Source organism: Pristis pectinata, chromosome 12 (assembly GCF_009764475.1).
Source record: "Pristis pectinata isolate sPriPec2 chromosome 12, sPriPec2.1.pri, whole genome shotgun sequence".
In the NCBI taxonomy this organism is placed as follows: Eukaryota; Metazoa; Chordata; class Chondrichthyes; order Rhinopristiformes; family Pristidae; genus Pristis; species Pristis pectinata.
In genome coordinates, this window is record NC_067416.1 from 49,790,471 (window position 1) to 49,812,968 (window position 22,498).

The window sequence follows — 22,498 nt, forward strand, 5'->3', positions numbered from 1 at the left end:
AACCAATTAATAATCAAATTTCCAAAAACCACAGCTCAATATCAATACAACAAACTATAATATTAAGTTAATTTATTAGGATATTTATGCGTAGCATTAAACTCTCGCCAAAAGGGCTGGAAGAGATCATTAACCTGATGTAACACGTAAAATGCTGGAGGAACTCAGCAGGTCAGGCAGCATCTATGGAGGGAAATAAACAGTCGACATTTTGGGGCCGAGACCCTTCATCAGGACCGGACAGGAAGAGGGCGGAAGCCGGAATGAGGTGGTCGGGGCAGGGGGAGGAGCACAAGCTGGCAGGTGATAGGTGAGTCCAGGTGAGAGGGGGAAGGTAGGTGGGTTGGCGAGTGGGAATGAAAAGGAGTGATGTAAGGACCTGAAGTGTTACCTCTTTCTTTCTTGACAGATGCAACCTGATGGGTATTTCCAGTAGTTTCTGTTTTTTTTTGACGTGTGCCATGACCAGCCTCTCAAAGCACTTCATGACGGTGGATGTCAGAGCCACTGGTCGGTAGTCATTGAGGCATGTTACCTTGCTTTTCTTTGGTACCGGGATGATAGTGGTCTTCTTAAAACAGGTGGGAACCTGAGACTGAAGCAGGGGGAGGTTGAATAAGTCCGCAAATACTTCTGCCAGCTGATCAGCACAAGATCTGAGCCCGCGGCCCGGGACACCATCTGGGCCAGGTGCTTTCCTTGTGTTCACTCTCCGGAAGACTGATCTTACATCCTCAACGGTGACCACGGATTCAGTTGCACTGGAGGCTGTCAGGGTGGGTGGTGACAATCCACTTCCCTTCTGTTCAAAACATGCAGAGAATGCATTGTTCATCAGGAAGGGATGCGCTGTTGACAACGCTGATCGACTTTGTTTCGTAGCCCATTATAGCATGTAAGCCCCGCCACAAATGACGACTGGTCTGGGACTCTATGTTGAACTGGTCTTGTCTCTTGGCCTCTCTGATAGCTTTATGGAGGTTGTATCTTGACTTCTTGTAAAGGTCAGGATCACCTAATTGGAATGCAGCAGTCCTCGACTTCAGTCGGGAGTGGATCTCCCTGTTCATCCGTGGTTTCCAGTTTGGGAACACCCATATTGTCCTCATTGGTACACAGTCCTCCACACACTTGCTGATGGTGATGGTGGTGACATACTCATCAAGGCTGACAGCTGAGTCTTTGAACATGGACCAGTCCACTGCCTCAAAGCTGAACTGTACCTGTAGTGTATGGACTGTAATGTAATGGACTGTAATTTTACAAAATCTTCAGAAGTTCTTCGAATAAATTATTAGTAATAATAATAAATAGAAATGAGTAACATTTCAGGGTCCAGTGATACGGAACGAAGCAGTTGGACTAATAATTTTTAAATTCACAACCCCCTTCTGCGACTTAATCCCCTCGTCCATCCAACCTCTCACAGACCTTCCTTTTTCCGCTTTCGTTCCCTCTTGCTTATCTTTAATAATATTCATAGTCTGATGAAAGATCATTGACCTGAGATATCAACTTTGCTTCTCTTAACACGAAAGCTATCCGAACTGCTGAGTAATTTCAGCATTTTCTCTATTATAAATTCAGATTTCCAGCATCTGTAATTTTTTTTCTTTTGCATTGATTAGACAGCTGTTGAAGGAGCCAACCTGGGAGTGTTGGGTTGAATGGAATCCCTCTGTGCTTATTATGCATCAAGCCTCCCGTCTTTGAGTGGGTTTTGCTTCAAGGGACAGATCTGAGTTCAGACTCTTGCCTGCAATTAAAGGGATGGGTTCTTCTTTTGCGATGAATGACAGATATTAAAACATTTGTGATTCCCTCTGTCCGTGCAATCAACGAGAAGATTTGTGAATCAAATTGTTATCTTCCATGTCCTATGCGTACAGGTGAAAGGGGCTGGAGGAAATTTTATTGTTAAACTGTGCCTATCCTGAAGAGTTCGGAGTATTTCTGAGAATTGGTATGGACCCTCATGTCAGGTCTGTGAATTAAGAAGGGCACAGGCATTGTCGAATGTGAAATTAACAATAGGAGCAGAGATGGGAAAGAACATTCCTATTTTAAGAGAAAACTTGCATTTAAATGGGGTTTTTATTGACCAGATCGACCTGAGTAGAGAACTGTCCAGATGCAAAATTTGGCCTAAGCCAGATGATGCAGGTTTTTACTTGTACCTGCCACAATTGAGCCCAACATATAGAGTTGGTTCCTATCAGACTCGAGTCAGGCAGCCAAAAGCTGGACCCAAATCACTTCACAACAGTGAGAGACGTTTGATGTGCAGTCGCCACCAGTGCAATGCAGGAAAGGCAGCAGCTGATTCACACACAGCAAGATCCCTGACAACTGGATAAATGTTTGTGTGATGACTGAGGACCAAATATTGACCAGAAGACTGGGGATAATTCTTCAGGTCATCTTCAAAATAGTGCCAATGCTCTTCTCTGTCCACCTGACAAAGCAAATAGGACCTCAGTTTAAATACACATCTGAAAGTCGTTCCCTCTGACTGTGCAGCCCTCCCTCAGTAATGCACTGGAGTGCCAGCCTACAGTTTTATTCAGACAAAAATCTCTGGAGCTGGACAAAGCTGAACTGTCTGACTCAGAAGTGAGAGTGCCTCCGATGAAATGACAGCTGAACACAGAAACCATATTGCTCTGTTCTGAATTTCTATCTTGTACTTTATGAAAGGACTTGAAAATTACATCACTGAGTGGAGGAGAGAGGGGGATCTACAGATGGAAATGTCAAATTGAACAACACAGCAAGACCTGTCTGGGAACTGGATTCATCATCAACTGAATGTGATCAGAATTTAGACACAGAAGGATAAATATTTGGTTGTTCTGTTTCTTGGAAAAGATTTCAAACCTCAGTGTGACTGGAAGACAGTGGGTCACAGACATCTGAGTTACACAGCCAGGGTCAACATCTCAACATTCACTGTGGGGGAAAAAAGCCTGAATTCTCCAACTGCAATGTCCTTCTACTTTGTGAATTCTGATGAGAAATATTCATTTATAATCTCACATATATCCTGTGGCTCCAGGCATAGATTGCCCCTTTGGTCTCTGCTCTTTCCTTGTTTATCCCCTTAGTATAAAATGTTTTCGTTCTAATTCTTTCACACTAGGCCAATCTTAGTTAATACAGGGAAAGTTGAAATCCCCTACTACAATGACCCAATTTTCCTACACTTCATGAAGTCATAGAATTAAACAGCACGGAAATAGGCCCTTCGGCCCAACTTGTCCATTCCGACCAAGTTGTCTACTTAAGCTGCTCCCATTTGGCTCTGTTTGTCCCATATCTCTCTAAACCTTTCCTATCCATGTACCTGTCCAAGTGTCTTTTAAATGTTGTTATTGTACCCACTTCTACCGTTTCCTGTGGCAGTTCGTTCCACACAACCAACACTCTCTGTGTGGAAAAAGTTGCCCTTCAGGTCCCCTTTAAATCTTTCCCCTTTCGTCTTAAAATTCATGCCTTCTAGTTTTAGACTTCCCTACCCTGGGAAAAAGCCAGTGACCATTCACCTTCTCTATGCCCCTATAAGCTCTATAAGGTTAATCCTCAGCCTTCAGGGTAAAAAACCCCAGCCTCTCCTGATAAGCCCTCTCATCCCGGTAACATCCTTGTGAATCTTTTCTGCACCCTTTGACTTTCATTTGCCTATGCACTAATAATTACCTTCTGTGTGGAGTTTTCATCTGCCCCATGTGGCTACATGGGTGTCCTCCAGGTGCTCCACTTCCCTCCCACGTCTCAAAGACCTGTGGGTTGTTGGGGTAACTGGCTGCTGTGTAGGTGAATGGTAGAATCTGGGGGGAGTTGGTGGGAATGTGGGGAGAAGGAAATAGGGATCAGTGTAGGATTGGTGGTAATAGTGCTTGATGGTCAGCTTGGACCTGGTGGGCCCGTTTCTGTGGGAAGCTGAGAATAAACTTGCCTTGATTTTCCTTCAGTTATGCTTGGAGATTCTGCAGAGCACAGTCACTGTCTCTTCCAGGGCATTGCCGAGGGACTCTTGCGGCACCCAGAAATTGTTCTCATGTTTTCACTTTCATGGAATAGAAGGTGTTTTATTTTCATATGAAGTGCAGAACCTAATTGTGCGTACAAAGAGTGCCATCTACCTATCTGAGAGCAACAGCTAAACATCAAACATGCTTCAGTCAAAGACTGGAAGCAGAGACTCACAGAACTGTATGATGTAGAAAGTGGTTAATCTGTGTCCATGCCGGAAAAAAATGGGCTTTGTTAATCATACTTCACAGTTGTTCATCCAGAACTCTGCAGGTTATGACTCTTCGAGAGTCCTCCAGCTATGTTTTAAATACACTGAGGGTTTCTGCCTCCCACCACCCTCTCCAGCAGCGATTTCCAAATGCCCGTTGCTCTGTGGAACAATTTTCCCTCAACTCTTCTCTGCTGTTTGGCCTATATGTGTGTGTATCAATCAAAACAGAGACACCCAGCCCCATCCCACCTCCCAGCACTTGGCCCATCTCCCTGCAGACTACGGCTCATCAGATGGATATTGAAGTCCTTTTGAAACGTGGTGAGGTTTGCCACTGCTTCCGTCTTTTCTGGCAGTGAGTTCCAACCCCTTTCCAGCCACTCCGGAGTTTGATTCTGTCTCCTGACCAACAATGCAGCCTATTGGCTCACAGAGAGACAGCAGCTATGCCAAGTCTCAGAAAAATGTACATTAAATAGACATAGGGACCCTGAGAGATGGAATAAGGTGGTTGAATAATGGCAGGGCAGATCAGTTTGAGCAGCTCACACTTGTGCTCTGCTTGGTCACATTTCTGATACCACTGAAGGTGTTAAACCAAGGCTGCTCGAGATCCAGCTCAAGGAGCTCTAAATTATCTGCTGCCAACCCTTTCCTCTTATGCATCAGTTTAAATGCCCTATTCTGTAGGGTTGGTAAATGTTCCTTTGGTGCATCCTGATCTCAGTGCCTCCCTTGCTAATGGAGTAAACACAAACATACAGGGTGCAGAGAGTGAGCTCCTCGTTCAATAGGGCAGGACTGGTATCTCTCCATCACAGGCCTTACTCATGCACACGGTGCCAGCTGGGCCTCAGGCAGGCTCGCTGCGGGCACACGGCTGAGCTGGAGGGAGGGACACCAACTGCAGCTGCTCTGTCCGTTCCCCAGCCCTGCAACATTTCCCCTTCTCCGTGTTCATCCAGTCGTCTGCTGAAGTTCACGACTGAATCAGTTTCCACCACGCTCACACTCAGCGAGTTCCAGGTCAGAAGAATTTACCTGGTAAATAGCTCTGGATTCCTCCTGAAGCCAGGTGCCAGTGAGACAGAAATAGGAAGACTGGACAGATTAATCCTTGTGTGAAAGTCGACCCGTGCTGTAATAAAGCAGATTACAGCAGAATCAAGGAGCATACAATTAATGCTTTATTATTTAACGCTAGTGGGAGTGAGGGATACAGAGAAAGAGTAAACAGTGTGACCTGAGCTCTGTACTGATCCCCACTAAGAGATTCACATGTTTGTTTCTCTCCTTGTATAATTAATTTAAAGATGTCTACGTGCAGAGTTGCATGTACTAGTGGCAGTTGCTTACAGCAAACTTTAGCAAAACAAGATATCCCTTAAGCACTTCTTTGTTTCACACCAGCACCTGCACATCTTGCAGTCACAACTACAGTCACACCCTGGTTGAAGCAATAACAGCCTCACACCATGAACCCTTACATTTACAGTTACCTTTTACACGTGGTGAAGGACATGGTGCTGGGGTGAAGGCTTCAGATTCTGGGGCAGAAGGTTGATGGGGTACACCACGTCAGGACCGGTGTATAATTTTATTTATAGTATTAGGAATGGGTTATAAATTAGGTCACGAGCGGAGGGTCCCCTTCAGAAAGGTTGATGTACTCATTGCACAGTTATGAATGGATATAACCTAACAGTAGTAACTGGGCACCATGAAACAGAGGGAACCATGCAGGGAAGGAAATAACAAGAATGCTGAGACTTGGGTTTTTAAGCTAAAGGTTTTATAAGAGGCTTCCAGCACAGCTCCACAGACAGCCTGTGCCCAGGGGAACCAACGCTGGGCCAGGCTGCATTCCTCCAGGAAATGAGGTGAGCATTCCATCCTAGCCGAAGTGCAGACAGGGGAGGGAGAGTCTGGTACCAATACATTCAGACAGATGGGGCAGTCCAGCTAAAACCATTCCTGAGGTACCAGCTTATCTGGGATAGATCAGAGAGAATCACGTGCTCTTCTGATCTAGAACTCGCTACCTGTGAGCATGGCAGAAACTGATTCAGTCGTGAACTTCAGCAGACGACTGGATGAACACGGAGAAGGGGAAATGTTGCGGGGCTGGGACACGGACAGAGCAGCTGCACTTGGTGTCACTCCAGCTCAGCCATGTGCCCGCAGTGAGGGTGCCGCCTCTTGAGGCCCCGCTGGCACTGCATGTATTCAGTATTCATACATTAACATATATCACACAGGAAAGCAACAATGCTCACCAAAGACCTCCACCCACAAAGATCTGGGACACTCCGAGGGCAGACTTCCCCTTCACTGCCGTCTGCTCCTTAAGGCCACTGGAAGGCGATCTCTGTCAGAGTCACATTCCTTTACATTCCTCCCAATTCACTGTCACTTCTCCCAGAGTGATGTCCTTTGGGGTGACAGATGAAGGCTGTCAAATCGTGGGTCTATTCTGGTTCCAGCTTGATTTTTACTCAGCTGGAGCAGACAGTCTTCACTGCAGTCTCAGTGCAGCCGTCACTGTGACCCTGAGAGTCACTCACATGAGGTTGCATAGAAACATACAAATACGTGTTCATTCCCCTTTCGTATCTTTTATCCAGATCAAAAAAATCGATTCACTGGCAGTTACTGGGCCAATAGTCAAACTCCACTGCCCAGTTACAGGGGTAGCATGGACACAGTGCCCTTCTCTGCTCAAGGTTTTGTGAAAGTCGACCCGCACTGTAATAGACAACAGCAGAACCAAGGAGCCTATTACTAATGTTTTATTATTTAACGCTAACGGGAGTGAGGGATACAGAGAAAGGGTAAACAGTGTAACCCGAGCTCTGTACTGATCCCCACTCAGAGATTTACATGCTTGTGTCCTTCCTTGTATACTTAATTTAAAGATGACTACGTGCGGAGTTACATGTACTAGTGGCAGTTGCTTACAGCAGACTTTAGCAAAACAAGATATGCCTTAAGCACTTCTTTGTTTCACCCGAAAACCTGCACATCTTGCAGTCATAACTATAGTCACACCATGGTTGAAGCAATAACAGCCGCACACCATTACGTTTGCCGGTTTAACCCTTGAATTTCCAGTTACCTTCTACATTGCCTCCTTTTATCATTCCATGATGACCACTTAGAGTGAATGTAACATAAGACAGGAGTGTAGCACACAAAAGCATCGTAAAATCAAGACTATCAATAGAATAATTGCAAGGACGCATGTACCCTGGACAAATGTTGTCCACCATCCCTTAAAAGCCACCAAGATGGTCCCGGGGGATTGTAATTGCGGAACTGTTTCCCTATTTCCTGCACCTCGGTTATCTGTTCCTTGATGTGATTTGCTAAATGGGTGATATTCTCTGAGGTGTCAGGGATATAGGTGCAACATTCCTGTCTCACCACTATACCTGTTCCTCCCTTTTATGCCAAAAGTAAATCTAAAGCTAATCGGTTTTGTAAGGCCACTGTTCGTATGGCCACTACTTCAGCGGTGAGCTTGCGAACTTGGGTCTGCGTGTTTTCCTCAATTGTCGTTAGCAGCTTCTCTGGGGCACTGGCCATGCTAATCAATTCTCAGGCTGCAACAGCAGTACCATAACTGGGATAGAGGATCATCAAGAATCTTTCCGTTTCAGAAAGGCTTCTTGTTTGTCCTCTGTTGCGTCATGCTGTCCTTTCCTTAGGCCAACTTTTTACGGTCAGAGTGATGTATCCACCGAGTTGCCCTTCAACCTTTACTGCCGTGGGTGTTGTAAGTAGTACTCGAAAGGGGCCCTTCTACCTTGGTGCCAACTTTTTCCATTCCCAATTCCTTATCAGGATGTAATCTCTGGGCTGGATTCTTGGTAAGGATCCTTCTGTGTTGTCCCCCTCCTTTCTCTGAGCATACCTACCTGTGAATGTAGTCTCAAGAGCTTCAGTTAGTTTTTGTACATAACTAATCATTCTTTCACTAAGGGCACGTAGGTCAAGACACACTTCTATGTTTTTACCTGCAGCCCACAGTGTACGCAGCGGTTTTCCAAATAATATTTCCGCCGGGGTTAGTCCTGTGCTAGTGTGCGGTGTAGTTCTCATTTCAAAAAAGACCAGTTTCAACCAGTTCAGTCCTGTCTCCTCAGATAATTTGGCCAACTTATTTTCCAATGTGCCATTTCCTCTTTCCACAATTCCAGCTGGGCTGGGCACAGTGAAATTGTTGCTTAATTCTGAGATGTTGGCACAGTTCCTCATTTACTTTGGCAGTAAAACGTGGCCCTTCGTCTGAACTAATAATGGTCGAGGATCCAAACCGAGGTATTATTTCCTGTAATATGATCCCTACCGTCGCTTCTGCTGTGGCGTTTGCTGTTGGTATTGCCTCTACCCGTCTACAGAAGAGAACAATGATAACAAGACACTACTTGTAGCCATGCACTCTGGGCAATTCTATAAAATCAATCTGGATGCACTCAAATGGTCGTGTGTGTGGCGACTCACCGTCTAGTCGGGCGAACCGGCTCGGCAGTCGGGTCGCGCGGCGTCGGAGCGACGAGGCCCAAGATGGTGGCGGGCCTCGTCTTTCCGAGCGACGGGGAGAACCCGCGCGCGGGAAAGTCCTGATGACGTAGGACTTACGTCGTTACCGGTTGTTTTGGGCGGGAACATTCTCCCTTAGAGGGCCCGCACAAGGCGGGAAAATAAACCAGTTCTGTTTGGCAATCCTCCGAGTAGAGTCTTGTTTTATTCCGCGGTAGCAACCGCTACACGTGGGTGTTTTTGTCCGACCCAGAAGGCACTTAACTGCTTTACCAGGATTATTTTTCTGACAGATACTACATTCCTGTGCCTTTCTCTGTGCCTCTTCTCTCAGATGAGGTTGCCACCACGTTTGTAGTGCCACTCCCACCATTCCCTGCTTGCCCAGGTGTGTCATTGCATGTATATAATTAAGTAATATTGGCAAGAATGCATCAGGTACACAAACCTGTCTAGCAGGGGTAGTCCATAACCATGTGTCGGGATCTCTGGTGCACCCCTGCCGTTTCCGCAACTTAATTCGATTTGCAGGGGCGTCCCCCTGAAGTTTCACCACACTCCCCATGTCAGACAGGGCCGGTCTATTCAAGAGTTGTCTGTCTCTGTCTGAATAGACGGTAAGGGGACCGTGGAAAGCAGCATCCTTTGCGGCAGCATCCGCATAGGCATTTCTCAGAGAAATGGGGTCTTGGACTTATCAAACTTAATTATTGTTAGGTGGGAAGTTTGGGACACAGAAGCTAGCAGTTTAGACACAAACGTAGCATTTTTAATCGGGGCACCTGAGGAGGTCAGAAATCCACGATGCCTTCACGTGCTTCTCGCTTCAAGGGGTACTGTGGTATGGACGGTAGCTGGACGTTGGGTTTCACTGATATATGTACTGGCGCACAGGTGGTCTTTCCTACCTCATACGGAGACGCCGACCAGACCTCATCGGGAAGTTCCGTCTTGTCCTGTGACTGGTGATGTTACAATATGCCAAAAACTTCCTGAGCAGGTCCCTTCCAGCTAAATTGCAACCCAGATTTGATGTAATGGTGAAGGGTATAGTGTGGGTGGCATAATCGTAAGTCACTTGCAAGGGTGCTGTGGTCGGATAGTCTCTGAGATTACCTTCTAATCCAGACAAACGAACAGTTTGATTGGCTACAGGGGACCCATATTCCTCCATGAGTCCCTGTTGCCCCTGTATCAATCAAAAACAGAAGAGAGACTCCCTGCACCCTCATCGTCACAATGGGCTCGTCATTACCTCCCGTTGCTACTATGGGGAACACATGCAGAGACCTTCCTGTGGCTTCGGGTCAATGTCTGAAAGGGTTGTCAGTAGTAAATGGTGCCCTTTTTCTCTCATATCCACCATCCATATTCTCCTAGCGGTTTAGAGGACAGTCCCGATCTGTGTTGGACCTCCTGGGGGATCATCACTGCTGGGATATTGCCAATCGTCCCAGGCATCATCTCCCACTGGTGCACGTGGCGGAAATTCATACTTCACGCGGGGTTTGGTTGATGATTCAGTTCCATCTCTGCTATTAGGCTAAAATGCCATTACTGCCCTACTGGATTGTTCTTTTGTATTGTCGGACCAATCCAAGTTGGTCTTTACTAACGATGTGGTTTTCTCCGTGAGACATTGCATTAGAATGGCATTGAATTGAGCGGACAGCTGCCCATTATTGTATGTCTGATCTCCAGCACATATCTGGTAAGCCGTAGTAAAGCGCTCCCAGAATTCTTGGGCCGTTTCTTTGGGGGTCGGCTTACATTCTAGAACTTTACTCATATCTATGGGTCTCTTCAGACTCTCTGAGAGGGCCGTCAACATAGTGTTAACCTGTTGATTTGGATTATCATTCTGTCTATTTAAATCCTCATATGTAACAATAAGGCCTCCTCCAGGAGCCTGCATTGCCACCTTCCATTTGGTGCTTTCTTCAGGATTCAATATAGCATGACAAAGGGAAAAAAGATCTTGGGGTTGGACTCCGTACATGGTTTGTGTCGACCGTATGTAGTTAACAAATCCAACCGGGTCTTTGTTCCAATCTGGGGCACGATGAGCTATCAATAACATTTCTTGGGGTTTCCAGGGCGTATAAACCTGAACTGTCTCTGGCTGATTCTGATCGCCAGCTCGAGGATTAGGGAGTACCCGAAGAGGAAGTATATGACCATCAGTTTGACTAGATCGGGGCTTCATCTTTGCACGTTCAGCTATTCCCCCTCCCTCTGCACCGTGACTACCGTGGGACGAGGCTTGGGGTATTTGGTCTGGATGTTGGGGGGCTTGTGCCTGTGGCGGGGGTTGTGGTGGCTGGGGTGCACGTGGGTGTGGTCTCGCCCATAAGGAATCTTCCAATTCCTCATCCTCATCATTCTGCAAGAATAGGGTCGCCATGCCTGACAGTGGGTCCCCGGGGTTGTCATTGTCTTTATTACATCTGGCCATTTTTTTAAACCTCATTCTTTCCATTCCTTAATTAGTTTCTTCCACTTCTAGCCGACATCCCTTTCCCACAATGATTGTTCTGCTTTCTCTAAAACCTCCACTGACCACATGCCACCGATCGGCCACTCTTCATTACCTGATATTTTAGAACCATAGAACCATACAGCACAAAACAGGCCCTTCGGCCCACCGTGTCGTGCTGTCCATCAGACCACCCTCACACTACCTAACCCCTTCCTCCCGCATATCCTCCCATCCCACACTCCTCCATGTGCCTATCCAACAAGCTCTTGAACCTGTCCAATGTATCTGCCTCCACCACCACCCCAGGCAGTGCATTCCATGCACCAACCACTCTCTGGGTGAGAAACCTCCCCCTGACATCTCCCCTGAACCTCCCACCCATAACCTTAAAGCCATGACCTCTCGTCTTGAGCATTGGTGCCCTGGGAAGGAGGCACTGGCTGTCTACTCTATCTATTCCTCTCAATATTTTATATACCTCTATCATGTCTCCTCTCATCCTCCTCCTTTCCAGTGAATAAAGCCCTAGCACCTTAAGCCTCTCCTCATATTCAAAACTCTCTAATCCAGGCAGCATCCTGGTAAATCTCCTCTGCACCCTCTCCAATGCCTCCACATCCTTCCTATAATGAGGCGACCAGAACTGAACACAGTACTCTAAATGTGGCCTAACTAGAGTTTTGTAAAGCTGCATCATCACTTCGCGGCTCTTAAACTCAATCCCACGATTTATGAAAGCCAACATCCCATTGGCCTTCTTAACTGCTCTTTCCACCTGTGAGGCAACTTTCAATGAACTGTGAATATGAACCCCCAGATCCCTCGGCTCCTCCACACTGCCAAGTACCTTGCCATTCACCCAGTACTCTGCCCTGGAGTTTGTCCTTCCAAAGTGTACCACCTCACACTTCTCCGGATTGAACTCCATCTGCCACTTGTCAGCCCAGATCTGCATCCTATCAATATCCCTCTGTAAGCTCCGACATCCCTCCACACTATCCACAACACCGCCAATCTTAGTGTCGTCTGCAAACTTACTAACCCAGTCTTCCACCCCCTCATCTAACTCATCTATAAATATCACAAAAAGTAGAGGTCCCAGAACCGATCCCTGCGGGACACCACTAGTCACTGCCCTCCAATCCGAGGGCACTCCTTCCACCACAACCCTCTGCTTTCTACATGCAAGCCAATTCCTAATCCACACAGCCAAGCTTCCCTGGATCCCTTGGCCTCTGACCTTCTGAAGAAGCCTACCATGAGGAACCTTATCAAATGCCTTACTAAAATCCATGTAAACCACATCCACCGCACTGCCCTCATCAATCTTCCTGGTCACTTCCTCAAAGAACTCTATCAGGCTTGTGAGGCAAGATCTTCCCTTCACAAAGCCATGCTGGCTGTCCCTAATCAGTCCATGATTCTCTAGGTGTTCATAAATCCTATCCCTTAGAATCCTTTCTAACAGTTTACCCACCACAGACGTGAGACTCACCGGTCTATAATTCCCTGGCCTGTCCCTATTTTTTTTGAACAAGGGGACAACATTCGCAACCCTCCAATCCTCCGGCACCACCCCCGTGCTGCTGACAATTGTCGATACTCTTTTTGATGTTCTGGATGCAAATAACACATTTGTTGCACCGGGGGCCCCCCCTCCATCACTTTTATCTAAACTCTGTCCCATTTTAGAACACGTCTGATGTCCAAACTACAATTTATCCTGGCCTTCTCTGCCACAAGTCGAATCTCAAATTTATGCCAGACTATATTTATGTCACATGTATTCCAAATGAACCCTGTATTACTACTTTAATTTTCCAAGTGAACTTATTCCATACCAACTCTGATTATTCTGCCAAACTTACTCCATACGAACTCTTACTAATCTTCCATACAAATCATCTATCTCTCACCAAACAAATGGTTTCCTACCTGTATGCTTTCTTTTCCTCTTACCTGGTTCTTTTTCGGAACTCGGCAGGGAACCAGGTCTACCTTGGACGAGGGACCACAGTGTTCCCGGACACCTATGTAGGAGTCAGACACAAGGGGTCTGAAGGCGCCTTTATTTCTCCCTTCGGCCTCCCGAACGCCATCTGCCGCTTACTCAGTCCAGAGGTACCCAGGTGTCCCAGCGAAATCCTGCTGACTACGCCAATGTGAAAGTCGATCCGTGCTGTAATAAAGCAGACAACAGCAGAACCGAGGAGCGTACAACTAATGCTTTATTATTTAATGCCAGTGGGAGTGAGGGATACAGAGAAAGAGTAAACAGTGTAACCCAAGCTCTGTACTGATCCCCACTCAGATATTTACATATTTGTGTCCCTCCTTTTCTACTTAACTTAAAGTTGCCTACGTGCAGAGTTACATGTACTTGGGCAGTTGCTTACGGCAAACTTTAGCAAAACAAGATATGCCTTAAGCACTTCTTTGTTTCACCCAAGCACCTGCACATCTTGCAGTCATAACTATAGTCACGCCATGGTTGTAGCAATAGCAGCTGTACGTTATTAACCCTTACATTTCCAGTTACTTTTACAATGGCCTTGCACCTTATTGTCTGCCTTCACTGCATCTTCTCTGTAACAGTAACACTTTATTCTGCACTCTGTTATTGTTTTCCCTTGTACTACCTCAATGCACTGTTGTGATGAAATGATCTGTATTGATGGCATGCAAAACAAAGTTTTTCACTGCACCTCGGTTATACGTGACAATAATAAACTAATTTACCAATTTAGTTCTGGCATCAGGACTTGACTGAGAATTCCTCAGGACAGCGTACTGGGCCCATTTTCAACTACATGATCAATGACCTCCTTCCAAGTGGGGATGTTCACTGAAGATGACACAATGTTCAATTCCATTCAGAACATCTCAACAAATGAAGCAGTCCATACCTGCATGCAACGTGACCTAGACAACACTCATGCATCGGCTGATAAGCGCCAAGTAACATTTATACCATAAAAGTGCCAGGCAATGACAGATCCCACCAAGAGAGAATTTAACCACCTACCCTTGATATTCAATGGCACTTTCATCACTGAGTCCTCCATGATCAACATCCTGGGAGTCACCTGCAACCAGAAACTTAATCAGTCACATAAGTATCGTGGCTAAATTAGCAGATCAGAGACTGGGTATCCTGCAGCACATCTCACATCCTGATACCCCAAAGCATTTTCACTAAATAAACGGCACAAGTCAGGATAGTTAATGAGTGCAGGTCCAACAACTCTCAAGGAGCTCATCACCATCCAGGACAAAGCAGCCGACTTGAATGGCAACCACCCTAAACATTCATTCTCTCCACGCCAGCGTGCAGTGGGTGTTGTGTGCAGTATCTATAATTTACACAACAGTTTCTTCTCCAGACTACTCCGACAGCACCTGCAGGCTCTGCCACAGAGGAGGACAAGGGCAGCAAGCATTTGGGAACACCACCACTTCCAAGTTCCACCCCACTTCACGTACCATCCTGGCTGTGAAATCTACCACCAGTCCTTGAAGCGGTTCTGAAGGGCATTTTGGGATGGGCTACACTCAGATCCTGGAAAATATATAAAAATATAAACAAGCTTACACTCTGCTACCACTGCCCAACCCATCTGGTCTACAAAAGAACTTATTTGACATAGACATTATTTATTAACTCACAAGGCGTGGATATCACTGGTAATGCTGATATTTATTCTCCATCCTTGGTTTCCCTTAACCTTGGAGACAGTCAAGAGCCCTACTACAATGTTGGTTCATGGACTCATGCAGCGCAGAAACTGGCCCTTCAGCCACCTGAGCCTGCACCAAGCATCAAACACCCTTTTACACTAATCCTATACCAGTCCCATTTTATTCTCCCTACATTTGCAACAAGTCCCCCTGGTATTCTACCTTTCAATTACATACATTCTAAAGCAGCCAATTAACCCCTACTAACCAGCGTGTCTTTGGGATTTGAGTGGAAACTGAAACAAAAAACCACCCCATCACAGGGAGAACATGCAAATTCCACACAGACAGCACCTGAGGTCAGGATTGAACCCGGGTCCCTGGAACTATGGGGCAGCAGCTCTACTAGCTGTGACAAAGTGCCACCAATGTTTATGTTTGGTTCTGGAGTTAAACACAAACCGAACCAGGTGAGAACAGCAGATTTATTTTCCTGGAGGACTGCATGAACTTGATGTGTTTTTACAACTATCCAGTAAGTCCAGATTTAATGGATCAGTTGAAATCAAGGAAAACTTCAAAAAATCTTTGGAACAAAGATTCAGGTCCAGTTAATGATTCAGGTTCAAATGAAGGGATTCAGAATTGAAATACTGACAGTTTCTCTTTCCACAAAGATGTTGCCTGACCTGTTTTTCAAGCTGCCAGTTTAGGATTCAAATTGTTGTTTCTGGATCAATGGTCCTGGCCTCTGGAAGCAAATTCAATATCTGACCTCAACATAATTGTACCAGTTGGTCGGGTCTGGAATATAAAATTCAGATCAGTTATAGTGTTTGGTGACATAAACAGAAACAAACCCTGACTGTGTCCAATTAGAAGGATTCAACACTCGCGTTGAACAGCAACAGTAGGAATTGCAGAATCCAACTTCCCCCTTGTGGATGCACTTGTGCTACAGCAGCCTTGATGAAAAATTGAGTAAGTGGCCTTTCCCTGGTGTGAACACAAAAATGTCACTTCAGTTTGGTTGAGTGAATGAATCCTTTCCCACACATGGAGCAGATGAATGGTCGCTCTCCATTGTGCATTCACATGTATTAACAGGTCAGATGAGCAAGTGAATCTTCTGCCACATTCAGACCACTTACCTGCTCAAACGATGGGAAAGGATTCAATTACTCATCAAGCCTGATGTAACACAAGTGCATCCACAAGGGGAGGAAGAAAGATTAAGTGTGTGATAATTGAACATTGTAGCTCTTGAGACACAAACAGGTTCACAAGTGACTGCAGGAGTTGGATTCTGCAAATTTCTGCTGCTGTTGTTTACATCCAGTGTTGAATCCTTATCAGATGACTGAGTGATTCTCTTCCTGCACTGGGAGCAGGTAAATTGTCTCTCCCCTGAGTGAACACACCGGTGGGTCACTAGTTGGGATGACCAAGTGAATCATTTCCCACACTCAGAGCAGGTGAATGGCCTCTCCCCATTATGAACTCCCTGATGGCTCACCAGCTGGGATAATTGGATGAATCCTTTCCACACTGAACTCGCTGGTGTGTAACCGGGTGGGATAACGGAGTGAAGCTCTTCCCACACTCCCAGCAGGTGAACGGCCTCTCTCCTGTGTGAACTCGCCAGTGTGTCATCAGATCACCAGATCCAGTAAAGTGCTTCCCGGAGTCAGAGCACTGAAATAGGTTAATTGCTGCGGAGAGGGAAGTGTTCTGATCAGGAAAGTAAATCAGTGAACTCCTCCCCAGTCAGATCCCGCTACAGCCTTGATGGAGATTCCAGGAGCTTGGCGCAACGTTCATCCAATATCAAGGCTGAGCCCATGGAGCAGCTCCAGTGGGAACCACCCACCCGGCCAGCCCTCCCTCCGTCCATCCACGCTCCATATCCAGGGACCCGGTACTTAGACAGGGAAGCCCTCCCCCCCACCCGTCCCGGGATACACGGGGGTCCCAAGGCGGCGCATGCGCGTTTTCAGGACTGTTCGGAACCGGGCGGTTTCTTGTCCGCAGAGGATTATAGGTAGCGAGGTCGCCATTGATTTCATCAATGCTTAATGGGCGGGCGGGGAAAAGATTGGTCGGTGAGTTGGGAGCTGATGGATTGTACACACCTTGCGAGCTCTCGCTCCGTAAATTCAGGAAGGTAATGAGGGAAGAGAGAATGAGACCGGGATGAGGGAATATCCAGTAAATAAAAACCTCCTTACAAGAATCTCTTCAGTTTTATGCGAGATTGGCATTGTTTTCTTTCTGTGAGATTTACACGTTCTCTGTAAATGAGCATGTTAAGAAATGATATGGAAAGGCAGGTAGATAGATTCAGCTCACATCCGGCATGGCAGTACAATCTCGGATGTAAGCAGTCGCCTTGCGTTCTTACGCTCTGTGATGAATTCATTGAAATTCAGTAGTCTTAATCGGAAGGTAACAGGGAAATGGATATCTTTAAAGTTGACGCCTAATTAACGTTTTGAGCCTTATTTCGATCTGCCCTTGTATATCAGCAGAAGCTCTTTAAATTCGGCCACCTTTAAATTCATAGTGATGCAGCACCGAAACAAGATCTCCGGCGCACCGCGTTCGCACTGATCATCAAGCGCATATTTACACAAATCGTACTCTTCTTCCCCCTCCCCCTTCACATTCTCCCCGGATCCTACTATTCATCTACACATTGGGGGCAATTTACAGCGGCCAATTAACGGACTAATCCCCGCGATTTTGGGATGTGTGAGGAAACTGAAGTGCCCGGAGGAAACGCACGCAGTCACAAGGAGAATGCAAACTCCACACAGACAGCACCTGGGCGCTGGAGCTGCGAAACAGTTGCTCTCCTTGCTGCACCGCTGTGCTGACAAGATACGTTGCCTCTTTGAACTCATTATCCCAGAGGGGTTCCTTGGGTAATTTGCCACATCTTCAAACAGACAAATCTCTGCTGAAAATGTCCTCCTCGTCTCCTGTCAGTACAGGTGCATTCCACTAACCTTTGGGGGAAAAATACTCTGCAGCATTTTATCTCCCATTAAGGTTACTATTGTATTTGGTATGATTAATAAAACAACTTTTTTGGTTCATTCTTCCTCACTTTATCTTTTCTTGTTTGAATTTGTTTTCCCTACTCCCTCAATTCTTTCCCCTCTATTTGCTTTTAATATTTTCTATAATTTACCATTCTCTTTTTCCTCATATTCTATTCCACTTTCTCTCCCATTTTCCTTTGCTAACTGTTTGTTTTATTCTAGCCCTGCTTCTCGTCTGCTTTTGGTTCTTTCCTCTTTAGATCTTCGTTCCTCATCCCGCCCGTTTTAAGGACATCCTCCTGGAGAGAACACACACACACACACACACACACACAGACACACACAGACACACACACACACACACACAGACACACACACACACACACACAGACACACACACACACAGACACACACAGACACACACACACACACACACACAGACACACACACACACACACACACACAGACACACACACACACAGACACACACACACACACAGACACACACACAGACACACACACACACAGACACACACAGACACACACACACACACAGACACACACACACACACAGACACACACAGACACACACACACACACAGACACACACACACACACAGACACACACAGACACACACACACACAGACACACACACACACACAGACACACACAGACACACACACACACACAGACACACACACACACAGACACACACAGACACACACACACACACAGACACACACACACACACACAGACACACACAGACACACACACACACACACACAGACACACACACACACACAGAGACACACACACACACACAGACACAGACACAGACACACACACACACACACACACACACACACACACACACACACACACCTGGTTCCTTGCTGAGGTTCGACCAGGAGAATTGCTCCCTGAAGACATGGCTTCTTGCAAAGGTTGAGCTGTTGTCAGACCCTAGCAATGAGAATGTTGTTCTAAGATTCTACAATGTGAATTCTTCTTGTAATATCTTGCACTGACATTTGTTCTTTTAATATACTATCAATGTGGATTGTTGTCATGCTCTTCTAATGCCAGTTGTTGTTATGATGTCCTTTGGTTGTGAGTTGTTGCAACATCCTATCAAGATGAGGTTGTTGTGATGACTTTATCATTGTCAGTTATTGTTGTATCACTGCATCTAGGAGGCTATTGAAGTCTTATGGATATGAACTGCTGTTGCAATGCTCTATCAATACAAATTGTTGTTATAAAAAGTACTAATACAGAATGTTGCACTAATAATATGTGTAGCTGTTATGCTCGACTATTGCCAATAGTTATTATAACGCTTTTTAAAATGTCATGACATGTTACCTATGCCGATTGTTGTTGCAGAATTGTACATTGTAGTAACGCCCTTGCAGTGTCAGTTGTTCTTGCAATGCTTTCTCAAGGGTGAGTTGTGGGTGTAAGTTGTTGAAATCTCCTTTCTTGTTGTTGGGAATACCCCATTGATGTGAGTTGTTGTTGTAAAGCCCTGTCAACGTGCATGGTTATTGTGAAGTCCTGCTGGCTGAAAGATGTTAGTGCCCCATCAGTTGTTGTTGTAATGATGTAACAACGTGTTGTTGTCATAATGGTCCTGGTGATGGAGATACTGTAAACTCTGCTCAGTTCCAGTTGTTACTGCAATGTCCTGTCAGCGTGAGTTGTTTGGGAAATGGTCGATCAACATCGGTTTGTGTTGTAATGCCCCACTGATGTGAACGTTGCTCTTCTGCCCCGTCAGTTTTAGTAGTTGTTATAATGCACCATAAACGGAAGCTGTTCAAATGTGAGTTGTTTCTCTAATGCTTTGTCATATTGAGATGTTATAATGATATTTCAGTGCAGATGTTATTGTAACATCCCATCAGTGTGACTTGTTGTAATGCCTGTTATTTGGTGACCCTGATTTCCCCTCGAATACAGTAATTCTTGAGCTCCACCTGACCCTACCTGGGGCAGTAGAATCGGTCAAGGCTGACAAAGCACTAGAGCTCCATGTTCCAGCAGTAAATGCAAACAAAAATACAGAGGCTGGAAATGTGAAATAAAAATAGAAAATGCTGTTTGTATTCAGCAGGTCAGGCAGGATCTGTGGAAAAAGAAATGGATGTAACAGATCCAAGACCTTTCATCAGAATTTTAACTCTTTTTCTCTTTCCACAGACCCGCCGGACCTGCTGAGAGTGAACAGTATTTTCTGTTTGTATTTCAACATTCCATTAACAGTTTATCAGGCTTTCAACGCTAATATAAAGCCAAATCTATTATTCCCTTTAATACCTGTTTCCTTTTATCTAAAAAAAAACATTATTCACCCTGCCAATAACTTGGGGAGTCTGTTCCCTTGTTTACAGGCAATCGATCCTGTCAGTGATTTCCTTGCAAGTTGCTAAGTCTTGCTCTGAACCCTCCTTATTTTATGGTACCCAAATCACCCTTTTGGCAATTTGATTGACACAACTCCCATCCCCACAATGATTGAAGGGGAAAAGGTCCATTATCTGCATGAGGGGTGGCGCGGTGGTGTAGCTAAGTAGAGCTACTGTTCTTGCAGTGGCAGAGACTAAGGTTCAATCCTGACTTCAGGTGCTGCCTGAATGGATTTTACACATTCTCCCTGTGGGTTGCTTCCCACATCCCAAAGATGTGCAGATTGGTAGATTAATTGGCTACTGTAAGTTTCACCTTGTGCATGGGTGAGCATGGGGGAAGTTGATGAGAAGGTGGGGAGGATGAAGTGTGTGGTTGATGGTGCGGACTCAATGAGATGAAGGGCCTGTTTCCACGCTGCACCTATGACTCCATGTGCCGGATTTGACGAATGCCGGGTAATCACGGTTATCCATTGGAGTCATTGCAGCCCCTCCATCAGCCCAGCCACTCCCTCAGACCAGCCTCCTCCTTTAGCCCCATTGTTCCTTGTCCCAGCACTATCCTGACCTCAGTCCTCCTTTGTCCCTTCTCCGAGCGCCTACCTCAGTCCGGCTCCTCTCTGAAAGGCCAGTTACAAAAGCACGCCAGACTGTAAATTGCCGATTAACTCAGATTTTACCGCACTAGCTTTGCCTTAGTCACCGGAAACGGTGGTGGAGGCGGATACGATAGGGGCTTTCAAGAAACTGTTAGATAGATACATGGAGCTGAGTAAAATAGAGGGCTATGGGTAAGCCTAGTAATTTCTAGGGTAGGGACATGTTCGGCACAGCTTTGTGGGCCGAAGGGCCTGAATTGTGCTGTAGTTTTTCTCTGTTTCTAACTAATGTCACAGAAGCTAGCTCTTTCCGTAAATAAAAGTCCTTACATTTGTGGTTACCCAATAAAATCCACCCCCTTGTGAGGTGAGTTACAAACTCCGTGTCTCCCTGATGCAGATTTCACGTTACAGTTTGTTGTCCTTTCACAAAGTCCATACGCTGATCCTCGGAATTGGGCAGTATGTTACGGCAAGTTACTGCTTCCCTTCAATCGGCCTAACTACATATAGCATCGTCCTGAGCAGAGATCTCCTTCAGAATGGTTTCCAATTGCTGATCTAAATCATTGATTCCCCAATGCACCAGAGACTCTGGCAGAACCTGGACAGGGCTTGATCCAGGGAAGATGTTTCCCCTGGCTGAGGAATCCAGGAGCAGGCAACAGAGTTTCCGTATAAGGGGCAGGCTGTTTAGGACTGAGATGTGAAACGTCTTCACTCAGAGGGAGTGAATCTTGGGAGTCCTCTGCTCCAGGAGATCTGTTATTGAGTTCAATTCAAAACAGAGATTGATGGATTTCTGGGTGGTAAGGGGATCACAGGATTCGGGGACAGTGCTGGATGTTGATGAATGGCAGAGCAGGTGATCTACCCCTGCTTCTATTTCTTATATCCTGCTGTACATTTGCGTGGCTTCCTCACGCATATTGCCGGGGGTCAGGTGATGCATTAAGACCCTTGAACGGACCTCTTGTACGATAAAGGCAAACTCTTGATCTCTCAGTCTACCTCGACATGGCCCTTGTACTTTCTTTGTCTGCCTGCACTGCACTTTCTCTGTAACTGTAACAGTATATTCTGCATTCTGTTCTTTTTTTGGGTCCTTTTTGTACTACCTCGATGTACTTGTGTACGGCATGATCTGTAGGTTGGCAGGCAAACAAAAGCTCTTCACTGTATCTCAGTACATGTGACAATAATAAACCAATTACCAGTGACTGCAGCTTCAGATCATAGACCCCAGTAACACCGTACATCTTCTGATAGAAGGGGTAATAATCTGCCCCTTCTATAATTCTTCCATCCGGTTTCAACATCTCTCCTAAATTTATTGAACAAGAAATTTTCCTTAACCTTGTCTACCGACTTGAAGCCACATTAGCTTCTGAACTGGACTTCCCAGTGCTTCTCTCTACAACCTTGACAATGGTACCATTAAACATGGAATATAAGCCATTAACATTTATCCTAACAATTGCTGGGGGTACTTGTTTA

At 45.8% G+C, this 22,498-nt stretch overlaps 1 protein-coding gene across 1 annotated transcript in view; it reads right to left on the minus strand.

Annotated features, from left to right (window-relative positions):
- LOC127576396 (zinc finger protein 665-like) overlaps positions 1-22,498 on the minus strand; it is a 62,934-nt gene that overhangs the window by 35,337 nt on the left and 5,099 nt on the right. Inside the window, exons 2-3 of the mRNA XM_052026908.1 lie at positions 16,462-16,657; positions 13,227-13,297 (exon numbers count right to left, since the gene is read on the minus strand). Of these exons, the coding sequence (XP_051882868.1) occupies positions 13,227-13,297; positions 16,462-16,657 (267 nt within the window). The remainder of the gene's footprint in view (positions 1-13,226; positions 13,298-16,461; positions 16,658-22,498) is intronic.